Source organism: Gopherus evgoodei, chromosome 10 (assembly GCF_007399415.2).
Source record: "Gopherus evgoodei ecotype Sinaloan lineage chromosome 10, rGopEvg1_v1.p, whole genome shotgun sequence".
Taxonomy (NCBI): Eukaryota; Metazoa; Chordata; order Testudines; family Testudinidae; genus Gopherus; species Gopherus evgoodei.
In genome coordinates, this window is record NC_044331.1 from 79,214,866 (window position 1) to 79,231,128 (window position 16,263).

Consider the following 16,263-nt stretch of genomic DNA (forward strand, 5'->3'; position numbering starts at 1 on the left):
ACATCTACTCTGCCCCCACAACCCACAGCCTCACTTGCAGGTGCAGGGACTCCTCACTGCCTCGCTTCCCAGCCTTGGCGAAGCAAGAATCAAGAGGGACTGGGGGAAGGGAGGGGGGGCGGGAAGAGCAGGGAGCAAACTGACCCAGTGCTCACAGGAGGGAGGGGCAGGAGGAAGCAAAAAGATCCTCAGGGCAGGCCAGTGGGAGCTGCTGGGGCAGGAGCAGGAGCAGGACCCAGTCTGGCTGCTGTCGTTTGGGTAGGTGGGTGAGCTGGTCAGAAGCTTCCGCTGATGCCTTTTCTCTCTCTCCCTGCTGCCAGCTGTTCATGAAGGAGCACCTGTACCAGCTGCTGGAGAGCAAGCGGGACCATGCCCTGCACCTGGCAGCGCTCATCCTGCAGCGCTACGCCCGCGCCTTCTTCATCAAGAAACGCTTCCGCTCGCTGCGCCGCAAGATCATCCTCCTCCAAAGCCAGTCCCGGGGCTACCTGGCCAGGTGCTGGGGGATGGGGCACTGCCAGGATGCTGCTCCGCCCTGCTGCGCAGGGGCCCAGCCAGCCACTCACGCTCCTGCTTGGGCAGGGCCGTGGGGATGAGCTACTGGGGGACCAAAGCCAACACCAAGGCCCCAAGCCCTTCAGGGAGCCCCTGGGCTGAGTTTCAAGTGGCCCTACGCTGAGCTTTGGGATCAGGCAGGATCCAGGCAAACCCAAACCGTTTCAATGGGCAGAGCATAGACTATTGGGGACATGTTCCAAAATGAAACACAGAGGGGAAAATCTGCCCCCACTGCACTTGGTGTCAGGGCCTGTGGAGTAGGCATGACCTTTCACCCCACGGCAACCCCCACCCCCCGAGGACCTGATCCAAAGGCAAGACTCCCATCAACATCAGTGGGGCTTGGCTTGGGCCCCCAGCCTCTGTGTTACCTGTATGCAGAATCCTTGGGGTAGAGTCCAAACCAGCGGGGCACCTGGAAGCAAGCAAGCCAAGCTGCCCACCGTAATTAGAGGCTGGGCTGAAAATCACTGTTCTCTCCCTAACCATTCCAGCCAGAAGTTGGGGAGGGGAGGACGGGGAGCTGGACTGGGAGCATCTGACAGCAGACAGGGGACAGGCTGATTTGGTGCTATAGGAGCACTCCGGTGTCACGCACCTATGGCCAGTGCTGCTCAGGCAGAGCCCAGAGTCCCTTCCCTGTGCCTGACTTCCCACCTTTCTGAAGCTGAGCTATCTGTTCCTGCTGCTTGGGCAGTGCCAGGGGCTTTCCCCCTGGGCTGGGATCCATGTACGGGGCCCGGTGTACCCCCTCCCTCTCTAACCACAGGGTACTGTCCCCTGCAGGCAGAGGTACAAGCAGCTGAGGAAGAGTCTGATCAAGTTCAGGTCCCTGGTGCACATCTATGTGAATCGCAGGAGGTACCTCAAGGTGAGAGCAAGTGGCCGCCGGCTGACGTGGCAGAATGGCCAGGGCAGATGTGGTGCAGGGGGAGGGTGTGGGTGGGAAGGGGGGTCATGCAGTGTGCTGTGGGCCTGTATCGCAGGGAGCTCTGTCAGTCAGGACTAAGGGGCAACAGCAGAACTGTGAGGGACTTGGGGTGGAATAGCAGGTCAGGATTGAGGGGCATTGGCAGAAGCTTGCACTGTCTGTACTTGTCTCTAGCTTGTGCTGTAGCACCAAATTCACTCAGAAAATCCAGAGTGTATTTAGTGTAGGGGTGTCGCTACCAAACGCCCAGGCAGAAGTAAGGACATAAGAACAGCCAGGCTGGGTCACACCAATGGTCCATCTAGCACAGGATCCTGTCTTCCGATGGCAGCCAGCACCAGATGCCCCAGAGGTAGTGAAGAGAACGGCAATTTATCGAGTGATCCATCCCCTGTCGTGTAGTCCCAGCGGGTCCTGGCTCCTGCACTGTGTGTCGGTGGTGCAGTCATACCATCTAGAAGCTATGGGCCTGTGCCACTCGGGGCTGGTGTTTGTGACAGCCGCTTTGCACAGGGTCAGCAACGCTGCGTCATTGTGCCCAGCGGGTGTGACTCCGACCAGACATGTGGGAGACACCGACATAGATGGAATTCACCCAAACCTGATGGGAGTCTTTGAAAATGTGTCTGCTCCCTGCCCCACCAATGCAGGGGCATTGACTGGCTGTCACGTGGGCCAGAAACTGGTCTGCCTAAAAGGAGCAAGATCCCAATGCTGGCATGTGCCCAGAAGCCCCTGGAGAGATGTGAAATTGCAGAGGGAATGGCATTCAGATCTTGGTCTCTGAGAGGCCAGTCCCGTGGCCAGGGCAGGATTCTGTGGGCCAGAGCCAGCTGCTGGAACTCAGAGCATCCTGTATGCTCCTGGTCCACTGTCAGTGGCGTCTGATCTTCTTACCCACGATGGTGGCTGGGCATTTTCCCCTGCTGGTTGGGGACTCAGGAGGCTCTGGGTAGCCTACAGGGGGGGCACAGATCCAGCTGTGCCTGACCCCACTGCCTAAGGGAAGGATGGAGGGCCGGGAGCAGCAGAACTTATGACATGCTCCCCCAGGGTAAGGAGCCCTTAGTGGCTACTTGCCTGTGCTAATGCCCAGCCTAGCCCTGCCCCTGGCTCCCTCCTCACCATAGAATCACAGAATATTAGGATTGGAAGGGACCTCAGGAGGTCATCTAGTCCAACCCCCTGCTCAAAGCAGGACCAATCCCCAGATTTTTACCCCAGTTCCCCAAATGGCCCCCTCAAGGATTGAACTCACAACCCTGAGTTTAGCAGGCCAATGCTTAAAGCTATCCCTCCCCCCCATATGGCCCCCAGTGCTCCCAGTTTGGAGCAGAGACGCTCTGGCTGCTGTGCTGGAGGCGGGAGATCCGAGCCAGGCACCTGAGTGCCGGCATAGGAGGATGGGTTAAGCCTTGGCTTAGCCAGCTCTGTAGGCAAACAAACAGAGCAGCCTCAAAGCAGCGAGTCCCGCCCCAGCCAGCTGTGCAGGGACTGGCACATCCCCTGCCCCAAGCCCAGCAGCAGTAGCAGCACTATGCCCCCGGGAGCCAGTCGGGGCCCATGAAGAGTGTCCGGTTCCAGCTGGATGGCAAGGATGCAGTGAGTAACCAGCAAGAGCATCTGCCCAGGCTAGCAGGGTGACAGGGACGAGCCCAGGGGAGCTAGGGGCAGCATCTGTGCACGTGCAGGAAGGATCCTGGTGCCCTCTCCCAGGGCCTTCCTGTGTGCAGGCACTGGGCTGTCTTCTGATACCAATGGCCCCTGGGGCTGGTCTCCTGCTGCCTTTCACTAGGGTGGATCTGAGCGCTCAGGAGAGGATAGAGCCAGGCGTGGTGCAGGCAGGGGCTGGGCACCCTTCCCACACCCAGCTCTGCTGATGCCCCCACAATACAACCTGAAGCCCCCTGCTATCTCAGCACTGGGCTCCCCCTCACCGCTCTGCCAAGGGGGTGATGGCAACAGGGGAGCCCCTCCATGTCATGCGTGTCCATGTGCTGTCCAGCCACCAGCCCAGCCTGCTGTACCTCGCGGTACAGACTCTGATCCTGCTGGTTTGGCTTCATTCCCGCATCATCCTCCCACGCCCCTCCCATCCCGGCCAGATTCCTAGCGGGCAAGCGACCAGGCCCAGGCAACCAGAGCCATTCGCACAGCAGCCAGCTGGGTGTGTGTCGCTGCTGCTCTCCACATGCCAATGTGCTCTGATTTCAGAGGAAGGAGGAGGCTCGCAGGCGGGCGGAGGAGGAGAAGAAAAAGGCTGAGCAGGTAATGCCTGGTGAGCTGAAGTGCACGCATGCTGGTGTGTGGACGTGTGAAGTGTGTGTGTAGCACATGCAGTGGTGGGTCCGTGAGTGCACTGGTGTGTGGGTGTGATGGATGCATGCTGAGGTGGGTAGAGGGCTCACGTTGGACGGCTGTGGGGGGTGCATGCCAGTGCCACTCTGTGTGTGTGTGTGTGTGAGTGTGTTTTTGTTTTTGTGTTTGTTTGTGTGGTGGGTGAGGTGTGCCTGGGCTGACGGTGGGGTTACGGTAGCTGCCCACTGGAGCAGTTCTGAGTCACGTTCCGCCGTTGCCTATGTTAGCTGGATTCACCCTCATCCTTATGCTTGGCTAGGATAGTCGAAGGGCTCAGGGCCTGGCTGAGCGAAGCAGGTGGCTGTCTCTCCATCTCTGGGCCCTGCTACGGCTGTGGTCTGGGAGCTCAGCCTGCGCAGGGGATTGAACCTAGAGAGGTGATGTGGGGGGGAGCCTGTTAGGTCATCCAGCACTCCAGCTCAGCACCGGAGGAGAGCACGGATGGTGACAGGTGTCTGTGCTCTGCTCTCAGGAGCTGACCAAGAGAGAGGTGGTGGATGTAACGCACCTGGAAGTCCCTGCTGAGTTGGCGGGGCTGCTGGAGCTGGCAGCAGGTAAGCGCTCATTTCCCACAGAGGGATAGGTCAGAGCAGCTGGGAATGGTCCAGTGGGGATCCAGGCCCCTAGCAAAGTCAGCTTCAGCAGCACCGGCTTCCTGTCTCTGCGGACGATCCCATAGGGCTGTTAACCCAAGACTGCTCTACTCAGCATCTGCCTGCTCTTGTGCAGCTCAGATGCCAGACTCCACCCCAGAGGTGGTTGCCCTGCAATGGTAGGTGAGGAGCTCCCTAAATCTAAGGGGTCAAATTCAAGCCAACTACTGCACCCCTAGCGCCCCATGGGAGTCACAAGGATGCAGTGGAGAAAAAGGACCTGTCCCCCAGCCTGTTAAATGCCTTGGGACCCTCAGGGAGAAAGCCCGGCTAGAGATGGAAGCTGTTATCATGACCAAGTCTGCAACTAGAGCAACCCCTTCCCAGAGAGGAGGCAGCAGGGGGCCAACCACACTCGATTCTAGGTAGAGCTGTCTAGTGGTTAGAGCATGGGACAGGGTTCAGGATGTCTGGGTTCTATTCCCAGTTCTATCATTGGCCTCTGGGCCTCAGTTTCCCCCTGGAATACTGTGAGGTTTAGCTGAGCCACGTTGGTCTAGGAGTCTCCAGAAAGAGTCAGCAAGCGCTGTCTCTGCCCTGCCCCCAGAAGGCGCTCAGCCCAGCCTCCTGGCTGCACCAACATGGACTGGATTCTGCCCTGCCCTGGAGCCGAAGGATCCCAGGCTGAGACACCCCAGGGAGCGTCTGTTTGTTGACTAAGCCAGCGGCGGGGGCTGGAGCCCACTGACTCCTGGTGCCTCTGTTCTCCCCCAGCTCACAAGCCGGTGAATCCTCAGTGCATCGTTCCAGTCCCTGCGCCCAAACTGCAAATGGACTCCCAGCTCACCCTGCCACTCGACATCAACAACTACTCCATGGCCAAGTACGTGCGAGTCCACTTCCAGGTAAGGGAGGCACCGAGCAGCCCCCTGAGCCACCCCGCGCCCTCTAAAGAACCGGCAGTATAAGGAGGGAATGATGCTCGGTAGTTAGCTGGCACCGGAAGCCAGGACACCGGGGTTCTACTCGGGTCTCTGGGAGGGAGTCAATCCTAGTGGTTAGAAAGCATGCTGGGAGTTAAAACTCCAGGGCTCTCCTCCAGCTCTGGGAGGGAGTGTTAAGTGGTTACAGCAGGGGCCTGGGAGTCAGAACTCTGGAGTCTCTTCCTGCCTCTGCCACTGACTCACTGAGTGACCTTCGGCAAGTTACTTACCTATGTTTTCCCGGGCTGCAAAACAGAGCGAGTGGTGCTTACTGACCTCCCAGGGAAGTTAGAAGGGGCCTGATCCTGTGACATGCTGAGCACAGAGGACACTGAGGCTTGGATGCAAGGGGCTCCCTCCAGGCAGATTGTAGCGTCTGTGAATGGGCCTGAGCTTAAAGGGACTCGGTTGAGAGAAAATCAGACGATTGGAGAAAGGAAGCATGTTTCTCTGTGCTACCGGCTCCCCTTTGATCACTGAATCAATGTCCCTGCCCTGCCCTGTGTGTGCCATGTGCCTTCTGAGTTTCACTCAGCCTGGGCTGGGATCCTAGCCGGTTTTTTTCTAGTCCAGTGTGTCGTTCGGGTCTTGCATACAGCAGGATGCCACAATCCACAGGCAGATGTTTGCATTTTTGTCCAGAAGATCTTGCTGTCTCACACGTTTCTCTACCCAGGAGATTGTGCACAGCATCTGTTGGTGCACAGGGGCTGGGTCCTGCTCTTCGCACTGCTTCTGGAGTGATGGAGTCACTCTGTGTCTGAGAGCAGAATATGGCCCCTCAGTTGGCATTTGGCCTGTGCCTATCTCGTGGAAGTGGTGTGTGCCCACGTAGGGCTGCTATCTGACAGACCGCTCTATTTTTCTACAGCGGGATGCTGCCCTACCCCCCTCACTTCCCAGCAGAACATGCCGGGATTAGAAATTCGGTGCTGGGGGATTTTGTAACGTTCCTTTAGTCACGTTCCAGCCAGGACCTTGCAATGGGCCTTGCCCATCATTGGCCTTCATGGCTGCTCATAGCCTGAGCTTTGCTGAATCCCTGCAGCAGAGTTCAATGAGCCTGTCCTCCGTTGCCCTGCAGGAGCCGTCGTTTGGGATGCTCACCGTGCCACTGGCGTCCCCGCTGACCCAGCTGGAGGAGGATCTGGTGTCGGAAGCGCTCAGTCTGTTCAAGCTGGTAGGTCGGCATTCACAGCGTCTCCTGGCCTCATCCCCAAGGCCTCTGGTTTGTCCAGAGCGTCCCCTTGCAGTCTGGGGATTGCAGAGGGAAGGGAGCAAGGCTCCGTCCATCCAAGGGGTAGGAGGATTCATGGCTAATGGGCATAAGTCCATAAATCAGTTTGGGCTGGAGGCCTGGGATGTCCCCTCATGTGCTGCCTCCAGCCCCTGATCCCTGGCCTGACTGCTGACCTGTCCACAGGCACATGCTCAGAGGGGCCTTTCAGCAGGGATGGAGAGAAAAAGACCACCAGGAGTTCACAGCATTGCTATGGGACCTCATGGCTTCTCCAGCACCAGCCCAGCGCCCATGATGGGTGATGCTAAAGATCTTGACCCACCATCTCCAAAGGGGTGAAACCAGCCCACTCAGAGCCCAGTGTGGTGGGGCTGGGAGAGGGAGCTCTTCAGGAGGAGGGCCAGCTCCTGCACCAGTGCTCTGCCCAGGGACCTGCCACCCCTGTCCCCTGTCAGGGATGGGGAGTGACACTGCACCAGGGCAGGCTGGGCACAAAGGCAGGGGCTGGGTGTGGTGCTGGGACCAGCTGCTGCAGCGCGGATGGCTCCATGGAGATTGATGATGCCTCCCAGGAGAAAAATTTCTGGGGGCACCCTTAGAAAGAGGGGGGAAGCCTGTTTGTGTTGGGGAAGGGAAGGAGAGATTTTTGACCATTGCTTGGTATCCCATATCTCCTGGCCCCTCTCTCGGCGGTAGATTCTGCGCTTCATGGGTGACCCGCACCTCGGTGGCATCCCGGAGAATCTGTTTGGGAACTACATCGTGCAGAAGGGGCTCTCAGTGCCGGGCCTGCGGGATGAGATCCTGGCTCAGATCGCCAACCAGGTGTGGCGCAACACCAACGTCAACAACGAGGAGCGGGGCTGGCTCCTCCTGGCCGCCTGCCTCAGCGGCTTTGCCCCCTCCGCTGGCCTGGAGAAACACCTGCTCAAGTGAGCACTAGGACTGGGGAGAGGCTGTGAGGGAGCCCAGAGGACGAACATCCCTCTGATGGTCCCAGTCTTGGGCTTCTTCTAGCCCCCTTAGCTGCCAGCAAACCCTATGGGAATCAAGGGCATCTGCACATACAGCTCCTCCGCAGGGCTCAAACCTGCAATCCTCTGCCTCGTATCCCTTGAGCTAAAGCAGGAACTCCTTTAGCTGTGCAGCAGCAGGAGGCTATTGTAATCCCTGGTCTGGCCTCTAGGGGAGACAGCAGCACTCACACTAAGCACAGGGTAGTCCATCAGCACCTGGAAAGGTTGGGGCTGTTGGATGCACAGCCGGAGACATGCCCCTGCCTCACGGCTCTTTCAGGGCTTCCAGGTGGCCCGTGGCGTGGCCTGGAGAGCACAAGTCAGTGAAAGTCAAAGGAGGTTGGGTCCTGCTCCATTGTGCAGATGCATGTCCTGCTGGCCCAGCCCCGTCCCACCACGTCCGTCCTTCCTGTGTAGGTTTGTTTCCGACTACGCCTTTGATGGCTACAAGTCAGTGTGCCAGCACAAGCTGATGCAGGCCATGCTGAGGTCCCAGCTTGGCCCCGAGACAGCCCGGGCCTACCCACCGTCGCTGCTCGAGTGGACGGCCAACAGGCAGAGAGCAAGCATGGCCTTGGACATCTACTGCTTCAACGGTGAGAGGTCTCTGGGACGAACCCAGGGGCCTTGGTCAAGACTCAGCCTGAGGGGCGAGGGGGATCGAGGGCGGCTGCAGGGAGAGGTGATGCCACTGCCCTAGTGGGCCAGACGCTGGTGGGCCCGGCTGGCACGCCACGCACACCCCCATGGCTCAGTGGGGATGCATGGGGGTTAGTGAAGACAGAACGTGGCCCAGACTCTGGGCTCTTTGGGGCGTATAAAGCCAGGATCTTGGGGAACCGGCCCCAGAGTGCAGGGGTGTGGGGGAAGCAGGGAGGCTGGTGGCTGGGCCGCTGCACTTGCAGGGGAGATCAGGACTGAGAGGCAGAGGCAGTCTGGGAAGTGATGTGCAAGGGGAAAATGGGATGGGGGCTCAGAAATTTGGGGGAGCCCAACATTTGGGTGCGCCCCAGCCCTCATTTAGCCTTAACCATCCTCTGTTTCCATCCCTTCCCCAGGCCCCTCTTTCCCTCCCCAGCCCCAGGGGCAGTTTTCCAGTGTGCGCTCACTGCCCCATGTATCCAGACAGACCCCACGTGGGGGATGCATGGGTCAGGGCTGGGGTTTGGCTGCTCAGTGACATGCAATGATTTGACCGTCTGCTCTTAACTTCTCAGGTGACCGCTTCTCCTGCCCCATCCACTCCTGGAGCACAGGGGAGGAGCTGGCAGGGGACGTGCTGAAGCACAGGTAGGCGGGCTTTGGCCCTGCTGGGGACGGCCAGCGCCCCAACCACCTTCCCCATGGATCTGTCTGCTCCAGGTCCCACAGGGACCGTGAAAGCCCTTGTCCCACACTGTGCTAGGCAGAGCCGGCTAGGCTGGGGCTCTCTAGTCATGTAAGAAGCAGTGAATAGCTGACCTACACCATTTGGATCCAGATTCCCAATGGGCAGGGTGCATCCGGATCTGGGGAGCAAGGGGGCTTGTTCAAGCCTCATCTCCAGCCATAGGCAGCCCCTTGGGCACAAAGCAATGAGCCCTTCCCCAGCAGAGCTGTGTGGTATTGCAGCAGTTGCTGGCTCTGGAGCTGGTGGGCCCTGTTCTATTTTGGCGGCTGTGGGTGCGTGTTGGGGGGTGAATATCAGAGCAGCTGCTGCTGGGTCCCGATGCATGGAGGGCCAGGGCCTGGCCTAGTGGGGTTGAGCAGGCAGGGCTCACCCCACAAAGGCCTGCCCTGGGCCTGCTCTGTCTCCTCCTCGCTGTGTCCCCCCTCGGGTGCGCTGTCCTGCCTCAGAGGCTGTGCTTTGCCTGCAGGGGGCTGACGGAAGGCTGGAGGGGCTGGTCCATCTCCATGAAGGATGGCGTCCAGTGGGCCGAGCTGGCTGGCCACGATTACATCCTGGACCTCGTTTCCGACCTGGAGCTGCCCAGGGGCTTCCCCAAGCAGAAATCTTATTTCATCGTCTCTTCAGAAGGGGCGGACAAGGGCAGCGGTGCCACCAGCGCGTGGGTATCCGAGGATGCTGAGTAGCCTGGGGGGAGAGCCCGGCTGGGCCCAGGGGCCCATGAGCTCCCAGCGGCTGCGGGGGAGGTCAGAACCCCAATGTGCAGACCTATTCCAGAGCGGCTTGGAGCATCTGGACGCCCTTCGCAGCAGCCCTGCTTTTAAAGTGACAGTTACCAGAGCGCTGGGCCCCTTTGATGCTCCTGATCATTCAGCTGCATAGCGTGCAGCATGCATACCACTGCATGCACTGCAAATGCGTTCTGAGAGGCGTGAGGTGTGGCCATCAGAAGGAGGCGTGGCCAGAAGGGGTGTGGCCTGTGGAGGGATGTGTGGCCTCTGGAGGGAGCGAAGCATAGGACTGGGAGCCAGGAACAGCTGGGATCTTATCACATCAGGGCCACTGGCTCACTTTGACCTTAGGCATCCGGAAGGGCAGAAATCTTGCGAGATCAGGAGTGTCTGGACATAGTGGGATGAGAGCCCATTGCCAGACCCTCAGCCTAGCCCTGCCTCAGAGCCAGCTGCACGCAGGGTCTCCACCTCAGCACATCACCAGCAGCGATGATGCCAGCAACAGCCTGCAGTCACGAGCAGAGGAAGAGAAAGCAATGAGGGGTGGAGATTAAATAGCTGTTCCCTCTTTCTGCCTCCTCCCCTTTTTTTCTCTGTAGAGTATTCGGACAGGGCTTGGATTCGGACGAGGAAGTCCCTCCTCCCCCATTCACAAAGGCCCCCACTGTGCCACCTCCAAACAGCCCTGACTCAGATGGATATTACAGTCGTGGTAAGAGTCAAACTCTCCTTCCTGTAGCCTTCTCCCCCCAGACTGGGCCCCTCTTTCCACGGACAAAGCAGTGCAACTCCCAGTCACTTCAGGATCCAGCTCAAAACCATCTTGGCCTGGGACTTTAGAACAGGGCCACCCAGAGGATTCAGGGGGCCTGGGGCAAAGCAATTTTGGGGGCCCCTTCCATAAAAAAAAGTTGCAATACTATAGAATACTGTGTTCTCATGGGGGCCCCTGCAGAGCCCAGGGCCTGGGGCAAATTGCCCCACTTGCCCCCCCCCGGGCAGCCCTGCTTTAGAAAAAGGCAACCCTTCCCACAATGCACCTGACCACTCCTGGTCTCTGTGATGGAGGGGGGTTTGAGGGCCCTCCTGACCTGATGCCCTGAAGCATGAGATTTGGTCACCCCCACTTTAGCCTGCAGAGATGTTAATGTCACCATGGTCATGGAGTTATCCAGCTATAGACTCTGGAGTGCAGGGAGTTTTGCGGTTATGGGCCATTAGCCCATTAACCTGGGAAGCGTCTGGAAGCAATAGGCACTAGTCAGCCAACACCTTCCTCTTCAGCTAACTCTTCCTCTGCCTGTTGTGACCCCACCAGCAGATTCCGACACCGTCAGCGAAGCTCGAACGCACAAGGGGTTGGATCGTTACCTGGACAGTCTGTTTGACCCGGTCCTGTCCTATGGGAATGGGGTAAGGACAGTTCCCTGTTGGGAATGAGAAGGACAGCTGGGGCTTGGGAGCCCTGCCCTACATCACGGGGGTGTCATTAAGGACTGTGAGGGGCCCAGTGACTAGGGAAATGGGGTCCAGGCAAAGACCATAGATAGATCAAGGGAGTCCCTGTCTTAACTGCAACAGTTTCCCCCCCAGGACCCTGAGGTGCTTGGGGGTAAGAAGGGAATGAACCACAGCAGAAAACTCTTTGGGGCTAGATTCACGGGGCAGCAGAATCTGGGTTTGCGAACCAGGCCCCATGCCCGGTGTCAGCAAGGCTGGCGGGTTTAATCTGCTGTCTCTGCTGGATGGCTTAAGCACCAGGTTGGAAGCACTGCGGCTTTAAGTCTCTGGCACCTAAGCACCTGTGTGGGCCTCTATGATCCCACAGCTTTTTGGTGAGAATCTGAGCTGGGTAGCCTCTGTTTTCCCGCTTCCCTTCCCACCCCAGAGGTGGCTGCATTTCCATAGCAGGGGTGGCCCTTTGGGAGGGGCAGGAAAGGTGCTGTATAAATGTCACCTGCTATTATGTTGCTGGAGTTTATTCCTGTCTCTTGTGCTGCGCCAGGTGGCAGGCCCCGGGAAGGGGATCAGTTACATTGCAGTTGGGAGGGCTGCATGGAGCTGACGCCCTCGTCTAGGCAAAACCATTAGGAAGGCTCCCGGAATGGGGGCACAGGGACGAGTTAGCCCGGGAGAAGCTGGGAGGCATGAAACCTCAGTTGTTACAACCTCAGCTGTGTTTGCTTTCGGTTCCCTGCCTGTCCATTGCGAGTGCAGCGTTAGCGGGGAAGGAGCTGTTACTCGATCTCCCTGGCACTCATCTGCTGTGGCTGGGATCACTTTCCAGCCTGCCACCGAGGCTCCTGCACCTGCCACCCTTGAACCTTTGTGTGCTCTGTTCCCGCCTCTCTCCCGTGCCAGGACTTGGAGAAGCCGGCTGCTCTCTCTTGGAAGATGAAAGGAGGAGGCCGGGTAGGAGGTGGGGGCAGCAATGTGGACCAAGGCAGTGCCAGAGCAACCATGGAGATGCCCCAGCAGACTGGTGAGTGTGGGCAGAGCCTCCTGGCCTTGCACAGGGCAATGCCTGCCAGAGGCTCTATTCCCAACTCTGCCACGGGCCTGCTAGGTGACCTTAGGCAAGTCACTGCCCTGCTCTGGGCCTCGGTTTCCCCATCTGCAGGATGATGATCATAATAATCATAATACCTAGCTCATGCCTAGCACTTTTCATCCATGGATCTAAGTCGCTTTACACAGGCGGGCAGGATCACTGTCCCCATTATACAGATGGGGAAACTGAGGCATGGGAGGGGAAGTGACTCGCCGACGGTCATTCAGCAAAGCAGTGGCAGAGCAGAGCTGGAACTTGAACCCAGGTCTAAGTCTCAGTCCAGTGTCCTATCCACTAGGCCACACAGCCTCCTTCCTCAGCTGGGAGGGGTGAGGTCAGGTGTGTGGATGTGTGAGATCTGTGGCCAGAAGGAGCTGCAGGGAGATTGCTTACCCTGTGCTTGTGAGCAGAGGGCTGCGTGTGTTAGGGGACTCTGAGCACATCCCAGGGGAGGCTACAGCCCCGAGAGAAGCTATAGGGGTATGCTAGGGCCAGATTCCCTCAGGGAAGTTGAAATCACTAGGAGCTGGGACAGTCTACCTCCTTCCATCCCACCTGATTTCAGTGGGTCTGGCTGGCTCAGTGACCATGGGGCCTTCCCTTTCTGAGGCTTGAAATGAGTCTTAACTACCCACCTCCCCACTCCACCCCCAGCTTTGAGGTGATTGGCTGAAGGCTGGGACTGGAGTAATCGGGGGGGCTTCAATGGGGTGGGTGGAGATCTCAACCTGCCAGCCAAGGGCATTCCCATATCCTTCCCACAAAGAGGGGTGGTGCCTGGAATGCAGGCGCCTCTGGGAGCAACATGCCCATATTGCTGCACCCAGGCCGGTCGGTCAGATGGGCTGTGAGCGAGCTGTCCTGCTGCAGAAAACACGGCTCCTCGGAACACGATACACACAGGATCCAGCCCCGGCTGGTAAGGGGTGGCAGCGCTGCAAACCAGCATGGGGCATTCAGCCAAGGAAGGGTGGAGAGGGCTCCCTTTGAAGCCACAGTCTAGAGGGGTCAGGTGTCGCTGGGCTGTGCATCCTGCCCCTGCTTTCCCAGCCACTCTGTCCTCTCCAGGTCCATGTCCTACACCCATCACCGTGGTGTCTGAGCCCCAGTGCACACTTCTAGGCTCCTGTGTTTGCTGGACTGCCCCCTTCTCTGCGCACGCCCAGGCAGCAGCTCTATCCACCGGCCTTTGGCAAGTGCTTCCTGTTCTGGTTTCATCCCAGCTCCCTCCTCTTTGCATTTGCAGGTTTGCGGGATCCCAACTTGGTGCTGCAGCGCGACCACATCAAGCAGCAGGCCCTGCTCCGGGTCAGTGGGGCCGGGGGGGGCCGGGGGACGTGGGGGGCACAGTAGGGGGAAGTGGGGAGGTGTAAAGCACACGCAACATGCATGTTAGTGCTGCAGGAGCTGTGGGGCGTTTCCCTTGTCGATTCCAGTGCCTTAGTTCAAAATGTGTAAAATCCCTGCCCAGGATAGTGACTGGGGTGCTGGAGTGGGCAGAGGCCCCAGGCAGTAAGGGGCGGTAGAGATGACAGGCCACAAGGACGTCAGGGTTTTAACTCTCCCCTCCTATCCAAAGCGGGATGTGGTTGGGGCTGGAGATTTGGAGCAGCCTTGGAGGAAGGGGGCCTGGCCATTGGTTCGCATCTCTGTCCTGCCCTGTGGGAGCACCTGGGATGAGTGAGGGGGTGTCTGAGGATGCGGTGGAATCCAGCCATGGGGCAGCGTGCAGTCTGGGCTCACACCTGCTCCCTCATCTCGGTGGCACAGGCTCGTCAGATCACCAGGCAGGCCACGGCTCTGCAGCAGCATCAGGTGGATGGCACAGCCTCTCCCAATGCCTCTCAGGCCACCAGCCCCAGACCTGCCCACGGAGCCCCCAGCACAGTCCAGAGCGTGCCCAGCACATCACTGCCGCTGCAGGTGGGTCTGTCTCATGTGCCCCTGCTGGGGGGGTGGGAACGCACCCAGCCCATGTTCAGAGCAAGAAGTTAACCATATGGCCCTAAAATCCCTTTTCTCCACTGTGAGCCCAAACCAGCCCCAGTGAGGAATAGAACAGGGTGGACAGGACCCTGCGTCTCTTGGCAGATCTCGTGTCCCCACTGCAGGCAGCTGAGCCCTGAGAAGGTGTGAGGCTGCCCTCCAGGGAGGCCGAATGCTGCCGGACACTGGATGGCCGGCTCCCAGGCAGGGCCATCTCATTCTTCTCTCACAGGCTGGCAGGGCCCTAGCCCTGCTTAATGGACCCTCCCTGGAGCTGTGTGTCCTGGGGGTGAAGAGAGAAAAAGAAGCCCCAGGGAATGAGGGAGATGGACTCCCTCCATGGAGGGAATGCCGGCCCCAGTGCGGTGCTAGGAGTCGCCTTTTGTTTGTATTGAAAGTGAATTTAGGACTGGCGTTGTGGGTTCAGCCCCGGTGGCGGTGGTCTCAACAGAGTTACCTCTGCCACTAGTCTCAGATCTAGAGCTGCTAGGAACACACGAAGACCAAGGAAAGAAACACGGACATTCACAAGAACAATGTCTAATATCTTTTCTCCATTGTATTGACGCTGCCAACAGCGTGGATACATCCTACATCTGTCCAGGCACAAATTATAGCTACAGTTGTTCTCACTTCCTCCTAGAGAGTGTTAGAGTCTGACAGGGCTCTCATGGATTATCAGGAGAGGGATGGCTTCTGCTGGAGTTTTCCCATAGGAAGCTCAATTTTCCCACTCTGGGCACCCTCTTTTGTCATGTGATTCTGACTGTACCTCATCCTCTGCGCCTGTGCGTGAAAGTATCAACCCTCTTTTTCCTTATTTGTATTGTGTCTCCCCAAAATATGGAGGTACCCTGTTTCCCATAGGTGATGTGTAGTTCCTTTTATTCTCTGGACCTGTATCCTGCGGTTAAGGCACGTGTTTGCAAAAATGTGCCACTAGAGCATTTTGTGATCTAAAATTAATCTTACAGCTAATTTTTCACAATACCATCTCTTGGCACTTCTCTTCCCATAAACTTATGTCATTGGGTCCTTCTTTGGTCACTTACTTATGGCCTAGTATGGCTAAGCTAAAATCTTACAGGCCTCAGCCTGTAGGCTTTGCGTTTCACCTTCCTTACCTAATACATACTTATCCCTTGACTGCTGATCAGGCATCAACTTCTATAATCCTAACCTCACACAACACCCAATACATGAATAATCAACTAAGTAATTGGCATCGTAGGGGACCCTGTGCTGCAGGGAGTCGGGTAGGTGACTCGGGAAGTCGGTGCTGGGCCCAGTGTGGTGCAAAGGGACCCTATGCCACAGGGAGGGGGGTAGGTGATGGGGAGTCCATGCTGGCCCCTGTGCGTTGCTAGGGGACCCTGTGTCACAGGGAGCGGGTGTTGGTGCTGGGGCCCCAGTGCCTCAGCGTGGCCGTGGGGGTCACTCTCCCTTTGGAATCAGCACTGACCCTGAGGCCCCAACTTTGGAGAGAGAAAAGTGAGGTCCTGACCTGTGGTGACAATTTAAGCCCCTCGAGGGGTCACAGCCCCCAGTCCTGGCCAGATTCCAACAGATGATTCCTGTGAGCTCCCTGAGCTCCCCTCTGCGCTCTCAGCTGAAGGGTCTCCGTTTCGTTTCCTGCCCCCAGCTGTTGGGTGGTGCGGCTGTGCGCTGGGAAAGGCTCCAGTGTATTCTGCCTCCTGGAGGTCTTGGATCCTGGGGGGTGCCCAGATACCGCCTGCCCACACTAGTAATTATGACTCTGCTCCAGGCAGCTTTCTATGGTGGAAATGTTACGATGGAGCCTTAACCACCCTCCTCCCGCCACCCCTCGTTGCTCTGGGAGGACGTTAAAGACCCCAGGGCAGACAAGGAAAGACAAGGCATTTACCATCTAACCTGGGCCAGAATTGCCTTTCTGCCTCCACGCTT

General features: G+C 58.1%; 1 protein-coding gene across 1 annotated transcript in view; it reads left to right on the forward strand.

The window, feature by feature from the left end:
* MYO15A (myosin XVA) overlaps positions 1–16,263 on the forward strand; it is an 80,303-nt gene that overhangs the window by 22,352 nt on the left and 41,688 nt on the right. Inside the window, 14 exon segments of the mRNA XM_030578690.1 lie at positions 321–496; positions 1,345–1,429; positions 4,320–4,454; positions 5,238–5,345; positions 6,508–6,603; positions 7,360–7,595; positions 8,097–8,275; positions 8,897–8,969; positions 9,536–9,727; positions 10,400–10,512; positions 11,119–11,213; positions 12,162–12,282; positions 13,598–13,659; positions 14,122–14,274. Of these exon segments, the coding sequence (XP_030434550.1) occupies positions 321–496; positions 1,345–1,429; positions 4,320–4,454; positions 5,238–5,345; positions 6,508–6,603; positions 7,360–7,595; positions 8,097–8,275; positions 8,897–8,969; positions 9,536–9,727; positions 10,400–10,512; positions 11,119–11,213; positions 12,162–12,282; positions 13,598–13,659; positions 14,122–14,274 (1,824 nt within the window).